This window comes from Teleopsis dalmanni, chromosome 2 (assembly GCF_002237135.1).
Source record: "Teleopsis dalmanni isolate 2A chromosome 2, ASM223713v2, whole genome shotgun sequence".
Taxonomy (NCBI): domain Eukaryota; kingdom Metazoa; phylum Arthropoda; class Insecta; order Diptera; family Diopsidae; genus Teleopsis; species Teleopsis dalmanni.
Window position 1 is genome coordinate 4,233,133 of NC_051847.1, and position 19,557 is coordinate 4,252,689.

The 19,557-nt window shown below is 31.4% G+C and overlaps 3 protein-coding genes across 4 annotated transcripts; 1 reads left to right on the forward strand and 2 right to left on the reverse strand.

Annotated features, from left to right (window-relative positions):
* The first annotated feature begins 1,387 nt into the window (after positions 1–1,387).
* On the forward strand, positions 1,388–4,704 carry LOC119677832 (maltase A1-like). The gene is made up of 5 exons (XM_038089366.1): positions 1,388–1,671; positions 1,727–2,763; positions 2,933–3,080; positions 4,162–4,498; positions 4,572–4,704. The coding sequence occupies exons 1-5, from the start codon at positions 1,521–1,523 to the stop codon at positions 4,639–4,641; spliced, it is 1,743 nt and encodes a 580-aa protein (XP_037945294.1). The 5' UTR covers positions 1,388–1,520; the 3' UTR covers positions 4,642–4,704.
* Positions 4,656–12,974, reverse strand: LOC119677833 (cytochrome P450 4e3-like). Of its 2 annotated transcripts, XM_038089368.1 has the most exons (12): positions 12,538–12,974; positions 12,299–12,473; positions 11,820–12,224; positions 6,640–6,749; positions 6,235–6,514; positions 6,101–6,170; positions 5,915–6,041; positions 5,661–5,849; positions 5,527–5,595; positions 5,287–5,458; positions 5,034–5,216; positions 4,735–4,976 (listed from the first exon to the last, which is right to left on the reverse strand). In XM_038089368.1, the coding sequence occupies exons 5-12, from the start codon at positions 6,464–6,466 to the stop codon at positions 4,735–4,737; spliced, it is 1,284 nt and encodes a 427-aa protein (XP_037945296.1). In that variant the 5' UTR covers positions 6,467–6,514; positions 6,640–6,749; positions 11,820–12,224; positions 12,299–12,473; positions 12,538–12,974. The 2 variants fall into 2 exon arrangements, with proteins under 2 accessions (XP_037945295.1, XP_037945296.1); XM_038089367.1 differs by lacking the exons at positions 11,820–12,224; positions 12,299–12,473; positions 12,538–12,974 and adding an exon at positions 9,333–9,486 and having other exon boundaries at positions 4,656–4,976.
* A 5,027-nt stretch (positions 12,975–18,001) lies between these two features.
* LOC119684850 (Krueppel-like factor 6) lies at positions 18,002–19,058 on the reverse strand. Its single transcript, XM_038098981.1, has 2 exons — positions 18,262–19,058; positions 18,002–18,201 (listed from the first exon to the last, which is right to left on the reverse strand). Exons 1-2 carry the CDS (start codon positions 19,022–19,024, stop codon positions 18,029–18,031), a joined length of 936 nt encoding a protein of 311 aa, XP_037954909.1. The 5' UTR covers positions 19,025–19,058; the 3' UTR covers positions 18,002–18,028.
* Between the last annotated feature and the right edge of the window lie 499 nt (positions 19,059–19,557).

Here is a 19,557-nt window from a genome sequence, read left to right on the forward strand (position 1 = left end):
AGAAATATGATTGGCATATATTAGGAACAACGGGATCTAGAACGTAGCTTAAACCTAACATAAATTCAGTACAAATATTTCTTACTGGTCTAGTCAGTTGTTGTTGTCTATAAAAGATGAAAGGCTGGAGCGTATAGAGATCGAATAGCTAATCAGTTGCGATATTAAAGAGAATACTTTATCGATATATAGGACATTCAAGTTTTGTTGCCGTAGATATCATAAGTAAACGTTCTATCAAATGTCGATGTATGTATAGTAAGAGGATACGATCCCAAGCGTTGCGATGGGAGGCGTCTACTGCTTAATAATCCATGGTCCGTGAATTTCAAAAAAATTACCAAAAGTGGAAAATAAAGATGAATAATAAAATTTCGTTTAGAGGCATAAATAATGACGAACTCGAATCCATCCCTTAACAAGATTGAGAGACCTTGCTATCTTAGTGGAACGAAGACAAAAATCAATTGTTTAAAGTTTTTTAAGCAATGGGTTTATGGGGAAATTGAGCAGGTAATAATGCGTTGTCAAAAGATACGGAAATATAGTTAGACTATACAACGTGATGGATAACTGTTTGTAATATAGTTATGTCCTGACGTATCTTTAGTCGAAATACTTCTTGGTGCCATGGGTAGTTGTCAGTTTCTATCAAAGATGACTTGTTGCACTGTTGTTAATGCTGCACTAGATATATATATTGATTGTAGATATCTATAAAGATATTCTGTGTTCTGATGTCAATGGATATTTAACACAAAATTCTCATTCAACGCATGTGTTGTGAAGAGAGGTCTCCACTGCTTAATGCTCTGTCTTTATCTTTGTAAAATATCTATGGAAATTACTTGAATAGTGTTTTTATGTATTCTTGTATAATATCCGTTATTTATAAGAATATATTTTCTTTCACCTAATTGCAATCATTGATAAAACAAATAACAACGTATTAACCTCTCCAATTCAAATTGATAGAGCGGCTTGAGAAAAACACTTCAGCCAAGTGATTGTAGGAATAAAATACTTGAGAACTTGAAACAATCATTTCAGTTAAGCAAATTATACAATTAAAACAGTTTTTAAATTGATAAAATCAGAAAAGTTCTTCGAAAACAAAAACAAAAACAAAATTGTCAATGCAAAATTAAATGTTTACAAAATAATGAGAAAATTGCGCTTGAAAACGAGTGACAACGAGTGACTTTTCTGTACCAACTACACAAAAACTGTTGACAATGCAATTGATTTTCAAAAATTTCCCAGTGGATACTTTAGTTTTATCTGAAGAGCAAATATTGAAAAAAACATTCAAAAACAAGCAAAAATTATTACCCGAAAGCTTTGAGTGAAAACACAAAATCAACTCAATCTTTGATATAAAAGATTGCGCTTGCATGCCATTGCAATTAGTTTAGTGCAACATTTACCAACTCCGGTACAGTAATGATCAGACACCCGCGAAATTAAAATTCTCTAGTAACTGAAGGACTTCATTAGAATAAACTATAAACTATAACAAAATGAAAATCACTATTGCTGTAGTAGGCTTCGGTCTCTTGGCCTTGCTTGGCACCACACACGCCACTGACTGGTGGGAGAATGGCAACTTTTATCAAATTTATCCGCGCTCATTTAGAGATAGCGACGGGGATGGCATTGGGGACCTAAAAGGTAAGTAGTTTCAGCGCATAACAACGGACGAAGTTTTGATTTTCTTTTCACAAAGGTGTCACGGAAAAGCTGCAATACTTGAAGGATGTTGGTTTCACAGCTGCTTGGCTCTCTCCTATTTTCAAGTCTCCTATGGTTGACTTCGGTTATGACATATCGGATTTTTATAAAATACATCCTGAATACGGCACAATGGAAGACTTTGAAAATATGATTAAGAAAGCTAAAGAAGTTGGCATAAAGATTATACTCGACTTTGTGCCCAACCACACCAGTGATGAGAATGAGTGGTTTGTTCGCTCTGTTAATGGTGATCCAGCTTACAAAGATTTTTATATTTGGCATGACGGAAAAGTCAATGCCTCAACTGGTGAACGTGAACCGCCTAGTAATTGGATAAGTGTGTTCCGCTATAGCGCCTGGGAATGGAATGAGGTACGTCAACAGTATTACTTGCATCAGTTTGCTATCAAACAAGCTGATCTCAACTATCGTAATCCAGCTGTAGTCAATGAAATGAAAAACGTTATGCGCTTTTGGTTGGGTAAGGGAATTTCTGGTTTTCGTATAGATGCGGTGCCGTATTTATTCGAAAAGGATCTCGATCGTTATAACAATTATCCCGACGAACCAGTTATTGAAGATGTGTCCGTATGCCCAGATCCCGATGACAATTGCCATCTACAACATCCCTACACTCAAGATCAACCGGAGACATTTGATATGGCATACCAATGGCGCGCATTAGCGGATGAATTCAAAAAAGAAAATGGCGGTGAGACACGTGTGTTGATGACGGAAGCTTACACAAGTTTCGAAAATATTTTGCGTTTTTATGGAAATGGCATTCAAAATGGTTCACATGTGCCCTTCAACTTTGACTTTTTGACTAATATGCAAAATGATACCAAAGCTGGAGTAGTTGTTGAACATATCAACAAATGGCTCGATAACATGCCAACTGGTGTACATGCCAACTGGGTCTTGGGCAATCATGACAACAAGCGTTTAGCGTCACGTTATGGCATACAACGTACTGATCTGTTTAATATTCTTTTGCAGACCTTGCCAGGCATTGCGGTTACTTACAATGTAAGTAGACATTTGGAACTATTCATAAGTTTAAGTAACTGTAATTAGTATAGATAAATTAAATTCAATCAAGAAACTTCTCAAGTTGTATTCATCTTTAAAGTCTCAAAAATTATTTTTGCCCAAAAAAATACTAATTAATATACAAATTTAAAAAAAATTACCACAGGGTGAAGAAATCGGTATGACAGATGTTTATATTAGCTGGGAGGATTCAGTAGACCCACAAGCTTGCAACACCAATCCTGAAAATTATTATGGTGTTTCGCGAGATCCAGCCAGAACACCTTACCAATGGGATGCTTCCAATAATGCAGGTATGTGCACAAAATTCTCTTTTAAATCAAACAGAAATAATTAAAGAATATAGTATTTATAGTCATTTAAATAACTTTTGCTATGATTAAATAATTTAAATTACTGAAGTGTCTTCTTAAGTAACCGAGGGACGTAAAATTTACATTTGTCGATAAGACGTCTATCTGTTTGTTGGGTGTGAATGATTTTCGCGGTATCAACAAAATTATTGTCTTTATGCAGCGACGAAAATAATTTAAAATATATTCCAATACTGTCATATCTTAATGATGTCAGTTGCACACTGAAGTACAATCAGGGTGCAGAGTATAATTAATTGAACCACAACCAAAATTATCAATCAATCAAAATTTATTTAAAATTATATGTAAACGAGTACAATAGCTCCATAAATGCGCTGGACTCAATACCCCATATACTTTTCGTAGGCAAATTTAAGTAAGGACTTCAGATTCTTTAGTGCCTTTTCATTTATGATCCACAGCAGTTCGAAGCCATGTCAGACGGCGGTTGACTCGATATTTTAAATTATATATGCGGGTACTTTGTACAATAAATGTGTACTGGGAATTGTATATAGTAATTTGGTTTCTTTATTTCTTTTATAGTAATTTCTATACTTTCATTTTCTCTGCTCTTTATTTGCTTTAAATGCAGCATTGAGTTTTTTTCAAAGAATTCAAATATTAATACCTTTCTTTTCGAGATATATATACTAAGCCTAATCGCCTACAAACGGACACCAACATTTTGTGGGTAGTTATAATTTTTTTAAACATTTATGTATAGACTCAATTCTCTAACCAGTGAAAAAAGCACTAAGCACTCTTCATAAGTTTAATCAAGCAGTCTCTACATACCACTATATCCACTTACTATGTGAGGAAATCAAATTTTTTCAAATAATTTAATAGAGAATACTTAGCACAGAACTTAATGATGGTTTAATAATGTAGTTATTACTACCTTTCCAACTAAGTGTTGTGTTATTAAACCCACAGCAATTATTGTGTGTATAATATTATTTCATTAACTATAATAGATAACTATTGAATTTATTTAAAATCTCTCATAAATTAGGTTTTTCAACCGGTGATCAAACTTGGCTGCCAGTCTCGGACACTTACAAACAAAACAATGCTTTAATGCAGTTGCGAGCACCACAATCCCACTTGCAAATCTTCAAGAAACTTATTCGTTTGCGCAAGGAACCTTCCTTCAAGAATGGAGAAATGAAAATCAAAGCGATTTCGGATGATATAATAATATATTCGAGACAGAAAGAAAATAGTGACATGTATGTAGTTGTCCTTAACTTAGGTGCTTCAGATCAAGTTATTAATATAAATGAAAATTATGACATGGGATCCAAAGCAGAAGTCATCACTGCTTCAGTGCAATCACAATATGTCGATGGGTAAGTCAAATTTTTATTATTTTTAGATATCCTGAGGATATACTTGAGTGATCGAAACATTTTTATTTTATAGCGACACATTGGATCCAACTAAATTCACTGCGCAAGCTTACGTTGGCACTGTTCTAGTAGCTGTACAATAATTTATTAATTAATATACTATTTTTTAAATTATATATTTTGTGAATATTAAAGTTTTATAATAAATAAAAGTAATTTCTTGACACCATAATTTCTCATCGTTCCCGCAAACGTATTTGTATACCATTATCGGATTTAAGTGTAAGTACAGCTGATAAAATTGGATCATATTTGCTTTGATTATCCTTTAGATGGGTCTGATCTTGCTTATATGGACTAAAGCTGTGCTGCACATAACCGCTTTTAGAAACTAAATCATCCGTTGGAGGTAATATATGGAATGTGCGCACAATACGAGATATCACTGTTTTCAACTGCAGTTGTGCAAATTTTTGACCTGGAGTGATATAGAGTTAGTAATTTCGATACGAAGTTCTAATATATTTCAACAAACCTATGCAGTTTCTTGGTCCTGCACTGAAAGGCACATATGCAAAGGGATTAAGCTTATTATCTTGTTTATCTAAATCAAAACGGTCTGGATCACAACGATAAGGATCCGGAAAATTTTCGTCATTGTAACCCAACATGATGATTGCAATATTGAGCATAGTATCTTTCGGTAAAATTGTGCCATCTAGAACAAATTCAAACAGATACTTATAGTACATATTCTTTTGTTTTATATTAATGTCATTGCAATTTACTCATATCATATTGTTGATCGGCACGACGCGCAATCAATGGCACACTAGGGTACAAACGCTGTGATTCCTTCACCACCAAATCCAAGTATTTCATATCACTTATCTCTTGGAATGTGGCTTCTCGTTTCATATTACCGCCCATAATTTTTTCTTGCTCTTCATATACCTTTTGCTGAAATTCTCAAGAAATTTTTAGTTTTTTAGTTGTAATATTATTATTTCTTCTTGTAAATTAATTACTTGCACACTTGGATGTCTAGAAAGCAAATATATAGTAAAAGCTATCCCAGATGTTGTGGTGTCGTGACCCTAAAGATATACATATACTCTGATAAAACTTTATGGTTTCCTTTGAGTTTTAACAAGAACCTTACCGCAAACATAAATGTTGAAACTTCTTCATAAATTTCTTGCTTTGTTAAAGGCCTACCATCGATTGTAGCTGTCAGTAACGTATCTAAGAAGGCCATTTTCTTTCTAGAAAAATCTTCACTATCATCGTCTACAGCACCGCTTTCATTATTTTTACTTTTTTCTAAAGCTTGCATTCGTTTTTCAATAACCTGTGGATGGGATGAACTAGAGTTACAATATAATTAATATGTGAAGTTTACCTCATTCTGCTTACCTCATTTGTGAAATTCTGGAGAACTGCTAAAGTTTTCGCATAGTTTACATACTCAGGCATATGTTTGAATATAAACATATAGCGCTTGAGTGGGTGATAGGCACGCATATTAATACTCAAGCACATACTTAAAGTAAATAAAATTTATTAATATAAAGATATTAACTTTTTATTGCGTTAACGTACTCCTTAAAAGCCTTTACCAACTCGCTATCACTGTTGTTCATGGCATCAATATCAACTCCCATAGCAGTTGCTGTAAAATATTATAACACCTGCATTAGTATAGTTTGGAATCAAACAATATTTGTGCTTCTTACCGCATATGATATCCAGTGTCAAGTAGTGCGCCATATGTTGAAAGTCGAAAATTGTCTCTCCCATCGAAGCCGAGCGTAATTTCTCTATAAATCTCGCTGAAGACGTGTTCATAACGTCATGGAAATTTTGCAGTATTTTAAAATGAAAAGAAGGTGTTATCATCTTTCGATGCTTAAACCATTTTGGTCCATAACCTGTAAGTAAACCAGTGCCAAGCCATGGATTCAGCATGTCATATACGGTGGATTTTCTTTGTAGAGTATTACTAGTCAGAACGTACTAAATAAAAAACATTTTTATTCTCTGTGCAATCTAAATGTCAGTAGACATTATCATAATTAAACATTTTCAATTATGTACATATATTATTCTCTATTACAAAAAAAAAATATAATGTTATTTACCTCTATATCTTTAACTTCCGAAACAACGACGTATGGAGTATAAGCAATCCAAATCCGATAATTAGACTTTCCATATACATGCCACCAGTTAAACAGTTGATACAAAATTTCTAATGGAATATATTTTAAAAATAAATTATTTAAATATACTCTTTTATGGTAAATATTATGATTACAATATTAGAATTTACTAATAGAAATATTTATAAAGTTAACAAATTTAAAATTTCAGTCCTTCATCTGATCTATAATCAAAAAAATTAAATCTTCTTTTAAAAGAAGAAACTATATACAATACTTCAGTTAGTTATATATTTATGGTTGATTTTTTATAGACCATTTATTAAATTAAACTTTCAGCTAACAGCGCTATCAAAACATAAGTGCCAGCTAACAGCACCAAAGCACCGAAAAAAGAGGTTATTTCATTTAAAATTTTTGCAGTAAACCTCTTATAAGCATTTTGTATATTTTTTATGTTAAGAATATAAAATTGGTATGCATACTTTTTTGTTATTGGACCAGAAACAGAAGAAACAGTACTGTAAGGTTTCAGATAAATAACAGTAGTAGCGCACAAAAACTAAATTTCAATATACCGCCATTTCCCTGATTGAAATACCGTACCGACAGTTTGCAAATTCATTCATCTGAACTCTAATATAAATATCTTTTAAATAACCTTGTGAATACAAATAGTTTATAATTTTAATATCATTGAAGTTATACTTATTAATGACGTCATACGTATATATCAAGATTTGGTTCATTAGTTTTAAAAATAAAAATATATAGTATTTCAGTTTAATAACGTCATTAACGTTGTGATGGTCAACTTTAGGATGTAGTAAACTTGCGAGAGATTCAGATACTTAAAACATTAAGATTCCATTTTTCTGACATGTATAATTGGCCCGAAACTTAACTTGTTTTGAAGCCTCAATTATTAAAAGTTTGGCATTTGAAAAAATTAGAAACATGAAATTAATAAATAAGGTTTATTAAGAGAGTAATTTTTATTTTTTTAGAGTTTATTAATTAGAATATTAAACCCTTTCTATTACAAAGGTTATATTGCTCATTATCTAGACATGTTAATGCATATGTACAACATATAATTGTATGAATGGTAAAATATGGCTTTCTTATTCACAAACAAAAACATTTATTGGAGAATAAGTAAACAAAATCTACTTGATCTATTTAAGATTCCAGACGTATACACCAATATGAATAAATTAATCGTTGTGAAATAGCAAAATATTTTTTTCATAGATTTTGCAATATAACTTCAACACTTTATACCAATAAATATAATAATTTATGCCGAAAACTGCGCAATAGACCGTCTTAGAAGATGCAAAGAAATGATAGCGCAATTAAAATCTCGCAAAATCCGGACGACATTGCTCCTAAACTACCCAAAGGAGAAAAATGTCTGACCGCATTCATTTTTCCACCACGTATCACATTTTTAAGGGTAAGAATTGTGGCCTGGCAGCCTCCAAAATGGGACTATAATAAATCTACCAAAAAAAAAATACTTTTACAGATTACGTGCTCTATAGTGGCATAATTCTTTACAGCTACATGCAAAATATCTTAATAATGAGATCCGTTAATTACATATAGATCACAAAAACTCATTAACTGGCAAGCACTCAATCGAACGACACACTCTTTTATATATTGTTTTTATCTTCTTTCTTCTGCTTCTTTCTTCCACTATCCCATAACGCCTCGAGAAGTTATACCAAAGCAGTAGACAAATTAGGTAATTGCCTTTATCTATACGATATTTTCTAGAATGACAGTGAGAATGAAATATTTAGGTTACAGCAAGACTGTATTCTCTTCCCGCTTTTTTATAACTTTGTGATCGTGGTTATAACACAATAGGCGAGTGTTATTGCATTTGGATTAAATATCAAACTTAATGATCTTGATTACACAGATAACATATTTATGGTAAATTTACATTTACCACATAAAGTATTTTTGTAATGATCCTTTAAAGCCAACTAATTTTCTAACTCAGTAAATAAATTTTTACTAAAAAAAGCCAGTAGTTCGCTGGATGCCAAAAATTACAAGATTACAAGAATACTCTATGTGCTAGAAAGAAACTATAAAAAATTTATTAGGTTTTAACGGAAAAAATTGATAACATTTTCAAAAAACCCACCCACTTCGAACCCACTTAAGTACTTTGATCTATTGGATATCAAACTGAAAGATAAGTGCTTGGATTAGCTGCTTTTGAGACATCGGTTTATTTGAGTGCATTTTTTTCCTCTGATAGCACTATTTTAAACATCCTGTATTCCGATAAATATTGAAAGTGCACTCTCTTCCATATGATTTTGTTTAGTTTTGGAACCAAATAGAATTATTTCTTGTATTTATACTAAATAACTCGAAAGCATGTCTATATATGTATTAAATATTATTGAAAACACAACTGTTTTTAAAATTCTAAGTTTTGAATGCTAAAAAATAAAAATGAATTTAAACAAATACGAAACCACACTGAAAACAAGTCTCTGAGGGCACTTACGACTCTTCACTCTTAGGTGTGTTATCTGCTCTAATACAAAAGAAAAAATAAACCGAGATAAGAGGAGTATGCCATATATATCTACATATATAAAATTGAATTTTCATCAATTTTTTGGAATGCATCCAACATTTACCACTTGCAGTTTGTCCAAATTGATGTGCGTTTCCTAGCAGTGGCAGAGCGACTGGACCCGGCAACCGATTTAAAAACTTTTTTAATGTAAAATTTTTCAACTCACAAAATAGGATCACCACAAATGGTGCTAAAACCAACAATACTAACCACATTTTCGCAGTTTAAATTAAGTAATTAAAAATTAATATTTAATTAAATTTCAAATTAATTAAGAAAAATTTAACTTCGAACGAAATTATCCAAAAAAAAAAAATTATCGACAAATGTTGTGGTAGACATTTAACGCCAACGCGTACAACTACCGAGAACGGAGTTCCACGCGATACTGACAAACGCTAAACAAGCAATGAAATCTTGTGTTTGTTTTCTTTAAAATAACAAAAAGCAAAAACACAATGTTTTTTAGAATGACTTTGCATTTATGTATTTGCTTGAAAAAATGCTTTCGATTATACAAAAAAAAACAGAAAAAACTCGAATAAATTGTTTTTTTACGATCGCATTTGTCCGTTCAGTTGATATCGCACGCGAGGGAACCGGTATTTTAAATTTGAGCTTATATAAGCACATACCTATATATCTACGGAATTTTTTTTATTGTTTTTTATACTTCTGGTTTTAATTACATATTACATATGACTGATCGCTACATAGAATCATAGAATTAATATCATATGAATGATGAACGATTGAAGCGTTGTAAAGTACTTACGTTACAGTACCTTCGCTTAAGCTGATCTTCCCGATGGTCGGAAGAATCTATGTGGCATGTAAAGTGATCGCACATATATGTACATACATATTATTACTATTGTTGGATAAAATTAATTAACAAAATTATATAAATTTCATTCGCTGACCATACAGTTGTTTCGGATATTGCCAAATATCCAACATCAGTGGTCTTTGCAAATATTTATTGATATAATTTTTAAACAGCAAATGCTAGATATCATATTGATATCTATCTTAATAGATATTGGCTTAATATACAAATCCAAACTCGCACTTAAATTGTGTGGTTCAAATTTGAAGTGTCACCTTCCTCCGTGCTTTTATATTGGAGAAGAAATCATTTCTTTTTTCAGGAACAATCACTTTCCTTTCATATTTTACTTTATTATAAATAATTTGCTGTTGGTAAATAGATAAGTAATGCACAGAAAAAGGCTTCGATTTTGAACTATAAAAGGTTAGGTAACGTTGTAGTGGCGGCCGTTGTAGTGAACCGCGAGAACCCAATTGAATTCAAATATCATCATCACTCAAGTATCACAGGAATAGCATTGGTTCATGCATATACAAGGTGATCAGTATACGACCAACGTCGAGAAAGGCAACTACTCCATCATTAGGTGAAGGTAAACGAAACTGACGGTTCTATGAATCTGGCTAGGTCCCTAATATTGCAGAAAAGCAGCTCAGTCAGAACGGTGAGGAAAGCGGACCCCAATATTTTTAATTTTCTCCTAGCTAAAAAAGAAGGCACTGACACATGGAATAAAATTCAGTTTCTTCCTCGCCTTCAGAACTACAACCGCGACAGAGATCATTATAAGGAAAAACTAGTCATATAGTATACCTCCCTATTAGGCAGTGATCCGGCAGCACCGATGCCGTAGTGCTGAGCAGATTCCGCTCAGAACTTGCAAAGAATGTATCCATTAGCAACACCGCATATTTCACGGTAGAGGAGATGGGACCGTACCTCATCTATTTAGGTGGATTTTTGAGCGAATAAAATTGTTTAAATGCATACTTCTTAACTTGATTTCAAAGTTCAATATAGCCGAAAGTTCGTTCTAAGCGCAAAGTGCTTTATGTACAAAATAATAACTAGCTTGTCTTAAATATACTTGTTAAAATAATAATTGTTAACTATTAACTATTTAATTATATTATTTTAAGTGAACTATTAAAACTTGTTTTCAATTTTTAATTACACTACATTTTTTTTTCACTGTGGTTTTATTTCTTTATAATATCCACTATTAAGTGACATACGTAGTAAAAAGCTACATAGTATAGGAACTACAACAAAATACATATATTTTTATGGCGTTTTGTTATTACCGTTCTGTACTGGTTAGCTTTACTGAAGGTACATGTTATTGCACAATAATCTTATTTACAAACCTTTAAATAACAAGCATGTTACAAATATGTTTGTGTAAAGTACAATTCTTTTATGAATGAGAAATTAAAGTCATAGCGATGTCGGATAATATTACAATATATCTCCAACAGAACAAATTTAAAATTGAAATTAAAAAATTAGTGAACATAACTTTTTAAATTTAAAAGGTGACTAATCACCTCTAATTCTATATATTCTGTATAAAGGGTAGCGTTGTAAGCAATGAATTTTTCTAACACGAACTAAAAAAACTGAATTTTTCAAACGTTTTGTTCACTGCATTGTTTATAGGTAAAACTGCTCGCTATTGGAGAGATGAATAAATATTGAATAGGAATATATACATACCATCAGACAATCAAGCTGCTTTAAAGTGATTGAGTTCAATCCATGTTACATCTTAAAAGGATTGTAACAACCACATGTCTGTCATATTTTTTCTGTGTATCCAATCTCCAAAATATACCTCAGATATTCGTTTGAGAAAGGTCTAGACATGTCGCTGGCATCATACATTCATTGAAATTTTTCTATATTGAGCAATTAAATACTAGTAAGCCTCCTTTCTAGTATTCAAAGCCTCCTTTCTAGTATTTCTAGTATCCTCCTTTCTAGTGGCATGCGTCATCATTAAGCAAGTTGGCCCAGGATTGATTCTCCCGTTTAGTAATTCTTGCAGTTGTGAAGAAGATGAAGTAATATCTTACATCTCTTTTGTCACTAAAGACTCCATTAAGCAAACTAACTTTATCTCTGTGAAGTACATATTTCAATGATTGATTCAATAAAAAAAAAATACTCTAATAAATCGACATTTTGACATATACCTTAATGGTAAATAATGGCATATATATATACTGCATCCTTGCAAAATTTCTCAGTCCATTTTCTATAACCAACACAGTGGCGAGACATTACGATGAAACAAATAATAGTTGTAACATTATAACCAGGACATGCTCCGAGTACATAAATTGCATCACCAAACAGTTACATTTTCATCTAAAAAAATAAAATTCGACTGATTAAGACTGATTTTTACATTTCTAGAAAAACATATACTAACCTTAACTCAACAGTCTGTGCCAAGTACTTCGGCTGTTGTCTTATCTTAGAACTGTTCAGCAGCGTTTAAACAAGTGAATCCGTATCATACAAATAAATATTATTGTAAGAGTAGTTCATAGGCATAATAGATAAAATGAGTATATTGGGTTTTTTATTGTCTTTATTTGATATACGCGATGCGAGTCAAGCCAACAAACCCGACACTTTTTTCGGAAGAAACACATAATGATACGCTTTAAAGCATGTAAACAAATATTTACTTGAAAATGTGTAGCTTTTTATAGCCGCTTTTAATATTTTTATAAGATTGTGCGTAAACATCTTCGCCTGCATAAAATCTTGGACATCAACTGACGATGTTAATAAATGTAAACGCTTGTAAATGTTATTTACAGTAACTTGGCCTTTATTTGTCCATTTAATAACTTTAACTGAAACTACATATTTAAAGAAAAACTGTTTGAATATAAAGTAATGCCACTTTTTTAATTGTTTTTATTATATTATTTATAAACAGCATTTAACCCGCGTACAAAAACTGCTCCTTATTTGACAGCGTCGTTCATTCACAATAAGCATTCGTTGCCATTCGCAATACATCTTTTCTGCCATTCACAATTAAGCATATAATTTGGTTTTTAAAAAAATTTAAAATACTTTCTCCCATACTTGTCTCACACTCATACATATGTAATTTTAAAGTTCTTTTTATTGAATTTGTTACCAAAAAACTATTAGACAGCAAATGTTTTTGGCAGTTTTAAGTGTGATAAAAAACAGCTAGTTGTAACCGGTTGCTATAAGCGCTAAGCAAGATATGTACAGATATGTACATATCTTGCATATGTACAGATAATGCAAGTAAATACATTTTGTATAAAAATAAATAATAAATAATAAAAGTACTGTGCAGAATGCAGAAAATTTTAAATTTCCTTTTACAACAGTTTAGAATATTTATGCCTTAATAAGCATGTCTTGTTAGCAGCTAATAAGTTAAAAATTTTAAACCGCTTTTGAATTACACTTCCTACACCTACTATTATATATATTTGAGACATTTTTTTCCATAATTTTATATATATTTAAAATATTTCATTTTCAAACTCATGCATATTTATGAAACTTTTTAATTTTGCTTGAGTTTTTGTTTACAATCTATTGACATATGACTGGAATATTCGTTGAAATTTCCAATGAATGTTCACAATAGTCGCTTATTGCGTGGGTAACATTTTTTTTGTAACTGCTAAAATGTTTAGCATTTTTAACAAACAATTTTAACATTTTAACAAAATGCAGTTAAGGATTGCACCATTTTCGTGTGATTTTTTTTTTGCTTAAAATAAAAATAGTTCAAATGAAATAGATTTTTATTACTAATATGAGCACACTATAAATTATTTTTTTTAAAATTGTATGTATATTTCAGCACTAATTTGGATAGTTAAATAATTTATTTTATGAATTTTTATACATATACGTTTATTATATTAGATATAACACCTAAAAGATAAACTGAAATGAAGTATTGTTTTAATATTTGCCTTTTTCGATATGTCTATTACTGCAGAAAATTCTTCTGACACAAGTTAACTTAAAAATATTAAACTCATTGTATCAAAAAAAAAGTCGAATTTAATCACTTTTTAAACTATAAAGTGCAATTGTTTTTGTAAAAATTAAGTAAATATTTATGAAAAAGTCCGATTAAATAAGAGAAAGTCTCCACGCTGAAATTTATTTTGACAATACGGTATGATTTAAGATCGTATGTCGTACAATAATCACAACCGCCGAATAATACGGTCTTACGCAGAGCAATAAACCTCATACGATTTTTAACGCAAAACAAAAACCATATAATGTTACGGTTGTTGTATTAAATTATGAAAGTACGGTATGTACTTTAAATAGATGAACATGTATCTTTGCTGACTTGTGAAACCTGTGCCCGATGTGTTATCTGTTGTCGCAATTTAGAAGAATTCTTATTGATGTAAAAATCGTGCGTTCTTAACAAAAGCTATTAACGCGGTCAATCAAATGATTGCGGATAGCCACATTTGTTGTTTTAATTTTTCAACATACATTAAAAAGCAACAACAACTGTGGTAGTCGACGGTCAGAGCCTTACAGAGCTTGTAAGCTTATAAATCCCAGTCTTAGACTTTTTTAGCTAAAAAGCTGATAGAAGAACAGGACATTATTTGAATATATTCGGCAAAATCGTATATTTGTGTTTTAATTTCCGTTTGCATGTATAGTTTAATCTTTAAAAATTAATAACTTAATACGGTCTACTACTTTTAATAAACATTATAAGTAAAGTGGACATTATTCCCTAATATTAGAAATTTACAGAAGTTATTGCTTGTTATATGACTAACCATGATAATATATTATTTCATCTCTCTGGATTCAGTAAAAGATTCTATTAAAATTTTATTCAATGTGTTTAAATTGAGAGATCCTGTTCATCTTTCATAGACCAATTTCTCTCATTACGCACATCAGGACTATGCTTATAGTATCTTCCATTATCTGCGTTGAAATATCTAGAAATAGAAATACGTACACCATGTCCATGTCTATTAAGAGAATAATAGTTTTAAATAAATATTAAATAATAAATTAAAAATATTCCATACTCACAAACTAATGTGGGAAATGAAACGTAGTTATATGATTTTAACCTTTCACAAATTTAAACATTTCGAAGTTAAAAGAATCAAAGCGAAGCATATGGTCAAATGCCTTTCATAGTTTTTATTCGTTTAAGTACTTGCATCTGAGTTTCCGAACTATCCGCCTTAGTTGAAAGTAGAGCTACTCTTTTGCTAAGTGGAAGGCGTTTACAAGCACTCCAAACGCATTGATATAACAACAGCACGACTTACAGTTAGAGCGGTAAACCGAAATCAAACAAGTGATACTCAACGGTAATAAGAGCGCTCTTCAGCTCTTCAATTCCTGCCTACACAATAATAGTAGTGTCTGCGCATTACTTAATGTAGCTCTTAAAAACCAAAAAGGAAAAAAAGCAAATATGTGTGAGCATTTACATCTTTTTATAAAACAAATAACCAAAAATATATATAAAAAATGTTTAAATTTTGGTTAACCACTCCAAATTTAAGTGTCGATACACCTCTGAGGCTTCGCTTTCCAAATTTGTAACAAAAAGTGTTCGTTGTTTATTCAAACATTTCCCAAGAATTCACTGTAAGTAGAAAATGTATCTATCCAAAAAAGTTGGCACAACAAATGTATTCCTTTTCGCTTTAGCTTCACTGAAATCTTTATTTCTCTAAAATCAGGAAAACAAATAAATTTTTACTACGAATACACTTACGTTCATTAAAAACACATTTTAGTTTCTTTTAAAAAGAAGTTTCAAACAGTAGTGAGCCACAACAACAAAAATTATTTTTATATTATTTTTAAATAATTGATTTTTGGACTGACCAAACAACTATTTCGATACCCATCATCAGTGGTGTTGGAAATATTTCTCGTAAATAATTTTTTTGAGACTGCAATCTAATTATTTTCTTTTCAGGTAATTAATTAATAATATTTAATATGAGTGAAGTGTAATATAAGTGATTCAACGAAGAATCATTCTTGCCAACAGATGTTACTTCGGGATAAGTAGACAATTGAGAAATAAAGTCTTCTCTTGACAAACAAAAACCACGCTCTACAACTCTTTTATCATACATGTCCTGTTGTGTGGTGTAGAAGCTTGGACAATGACCAAATGTGATGAGAAGGCGTTAGGAGTATTCGAGAGAAAAACTCTTCGGAAGATCAATGGTCCCTTACGCGTTGGTGACGAGTATCGAATTGAATGAAACGATGAGCTGTAAGAGCTATACCGCGATATTGACGTAGTTAAGCGCATAAAAATTCAGCAGCTTCGCTAGTTTGGATATGACGTTCGAAATGAAAAAAGTACTCTGGCTAGAAAGGTGTTTGATTCAGTACCGACAGGTGGAAAATGCGGTAGAGGACATCCTCATCTTCGATGGAGGGACCAGGTGACCAACGGTTTGGGGGCGCTCGATACTACCAACTGGCGACAGCAAGTCACTAATCGCCCAAAGACCACTCACGTCTGTAATGGTCAACTAAGTAAGTAAGTAATAAGCGTGTTTGAAATGTTTTTAATGTGATTTTAATAAAAAATTTTAAGACGTGAATATATGTTGTGCAAATAAATATTATGTTGGTGAATATTTGTATAAATTTCCATCCTCACAATAAGACAATATACTGGTTTGGAAACTTAAGTCTCAGAAAATATGATGAACTGCGCATGTAGCACGATAAACTTCCAAATCCATGGCATTTAAATTGTGCTTCGAAAATTCTAATCTTAAAAAGAGGACCGTGTCTTCTCTGACCGGACTGAATTTCATAGTTGCGAGAAGGACAATAGTTGTGTTGTATTTGAAGTCAAGACTGTATCTATAGTTCCAAGATCTTATGAACACAAAGAAAAATCTTACAAAATTTGAAAATAAATACTTTTATTCTTATGGTTTTGTCATAATAAAAATACATTATAAAAAATTTTAATAAAAACATGGAAACAATTATTTTTAACGAGTAATTTAAGTCCCTTCACTTCCTCTATGCTTTTATTTTTTCAACAACTAATAAAGTTTTTAACACTTTTAATTTATAAATTTATATAAATATAAATTTTTTGAGAAAATAAATACAAAACACTTGAATATTAAATGTGTTTTTTTAAAAAAAATTACATAAATAATTAATATTTTTTTTACTCACAAAATATATATCGAGTTCTATTAAAAAATATCATACAATTAATATACATATAAGACTACTTCTTAGCAGTCTACCGACAAAATAAAGTAAATTCTTTAAACATTATTTAATTATATTATTATCACAATTTGCATATATGAAATATGTAAAAGATAATAATATATGGTCTTTTACCTATTAACACTTTTATTAACAGATTCAAAGATTTAATTGGTAAGAGCCTCACGAGTCTGTAAGCGTGGGTGTCCTTTCCCATGCTAAAAACAAATTTCTTCATTGCCAAATATCTTTATTTCCATATATTAACCAATATCGTCATCATTCACAACATATTGTTATGATAGGAGTGCTATAGTTTTGGGAACCCAGTAGTACTTTGGGACCGCTTACCTTTTCCTATATTCTATATATGCAAATCTGTCGAATAACCGGTTAGTTAGTAATTGTAAATAAATTAAATTGATCTATAAAAACTGCAATCATTCAGGCACAAGTAAGTCTACTACAACTGCTATCCTTTTCTCCTAACTGGAGCATAGGACCTCGTAAGTAAGTCTATTCAAATTTAAAAACAAATAAAATCTATTTAATAAAAATAAATAGATTTTATTTAAATTATTTCACATAAGTATTCTTTACTTAATTATATATATCTACTGATACTCGTTCTTGATCACAACCAGAATTAATCAATGCCGACGCATATGCAGGGCTAAATGATCAGAACGACTGAAGGAACGAGCGCAAAGAGTACAGTGGAACGGTTTCACTCCTGTATGCTTGCGATAATGCCGCGTCAACTCATCTGATCTTGCAAAGCGCCATACACAACCCTCCCATGAGCAGATATAAGGTTTCTCGCCTTTCAAAAAATTCACCTTTTATTTTATTATATATTTTGATATATAAAATATATTTTTACCTGTATGCGTTCGCTTATGGGCCTTTAGGTGCGAACTTTTGGTATAGACTTTACCACATCCTTCTGTATCGCATTTATGAATTTTTCGGTTTTTTGAGAGATCAGAATTGTTACTAAATTTATTTTTACAGTATTCGCTTATCCGTACTGAACTTCTTTCTTCCACAGGGAAGCGAATTCCGGACGTTGAGGTGAAGCCACTCTGTGAGGAAATTTGTTTGTTACTGCAAGCGTTGTGGTTAAGTGTAGAAAAGTGTAGAGATGACATCAATTTAAAAGGGGAAGCCGTTGAGTTGACCAATGATGACAAATTCCCTCCTCCAGATAAATTAGGTCTATTGGCAGGATGTATAGTTGAATTTAGTTCACTTATATTTAGAGAAGAAGCTTTACGTTCCGAGTAGTCGTAGTGATTCTTATGAAGGGTTAATAAGCTGAACTTATGATTATAATCCTGGAAGAGTGAACGTGGTTTAGTGCGTGACGAGTGGGGTTCAGATTGGGAGAGAACATTGTTGTTCAGATATTTTTCAGTGTTTTTGTGAGATTCATAATTTTTACAGTGAAAATTAAAATAAAAAGAAGTATTTGCAGAACTGCGAGTAGTTAATAGATCTCTTGAGTCTGATGAAATCGTTGAGTGTGTATATAAATAGCGGCTTTTCAGTAAATTAGACGCATTGAAAGAACGTGGCGAATAATCAAAGTGCTTCGATTGTACTCGTGAGGTGTTCTCGGACTCACCGCTTTTAGATGAAAACATATTTGCAGTTGAGAATAAAAAAGTTAAACTGTTGTTTGGGTTCTTATTAGCTGTTTGATGAGCGTCTGGAATGAAACAAGAAAGGTGTTTTATAATATATATATATAGTTATATTTTGGGAATAGAAATAGTTTATTAAATTCTTATATTAATATCTTCTGCTTTATCTGAGAGAAACTCTCAAGGGACTATATTTGTATCCTGAAAAAAGTTAAAATACTTTTTTTAATGGCACTATAGTTAAAAATGTTTGATGATGATGCTCATATTGGGTAATAGGACTATTACTATTTATTATTACTTATCCCTTTCTTACCATCTATAACAAATTGATATAAATACTGCTATGGGATTTATTTTTATGAAGAGAGCTAGCTATAGCTAGTTCGGCTATATATTAGCTTTCCTTATAGAATTTACACAAATCGTCATTTATTCATCCTATCTGCTATAAGTGGTAATTGAGTGGACTCAATGTCTTTTTATCATTATCCTGTTCTGCCTTAATAGACTTAGTTTTGCTTTGTATTGGG

Coding starts and splice junctions, on each gene's coding strand:
- LOC119677832 (XM_038089366.1), top strand. CDS start 1,521: ATGAAAATCACTATTGCTGTAGTAGGCTTCGGTCTCTTGGCCTTGCTT. Junction 2,764..2,932: donor GCATTGCGGTTACTTACAAT/GTAAGTAGACAT, acceptor AAATTACCACAG/GGTGAAGAAATCGGTATGAC. Junction 3,081..4,161: donor GGATGCTTCCAATAATGCAG/GTATGTGCACAA, acceptor CTCATAAATTAG/GTTTTTCAACCGGTGATCAA.
- LOC119677833 (XM_038089367.1), bottom strand. CDS start 9,486: ATGTGGTTAGTATTGTTGGTTTTAGCACCATTTGTGGTGATCCTATTT. Junction 6,171..6,234: donor GACACTGGATATCATATGCG/GTAAGAAGCACA, acceptor AATATTTTACAG/CAACTGCTATGGGAGTTGAT. Junction 5,217..5,286: donor CGATCAACAATATGATATGA/GTAAATTGCAAT, acceptor AATTTGTTCTAG/ATGGCACAATTTTACCGAAA.
- LOC119684850 (XM_038098981.1), bottom strand. CDS start 19,024: ATGTTTTCATCTAAAAGCGGTGAGTCCGAGAACACCTCACGAGTACAA. Junction 18,202..18,261: donor CCATAAGCGAACGCATACAG/GTAAAAATATAT, acceptor ATTTTTTGAAAG/GCGAGAAACCTTATATCTGC.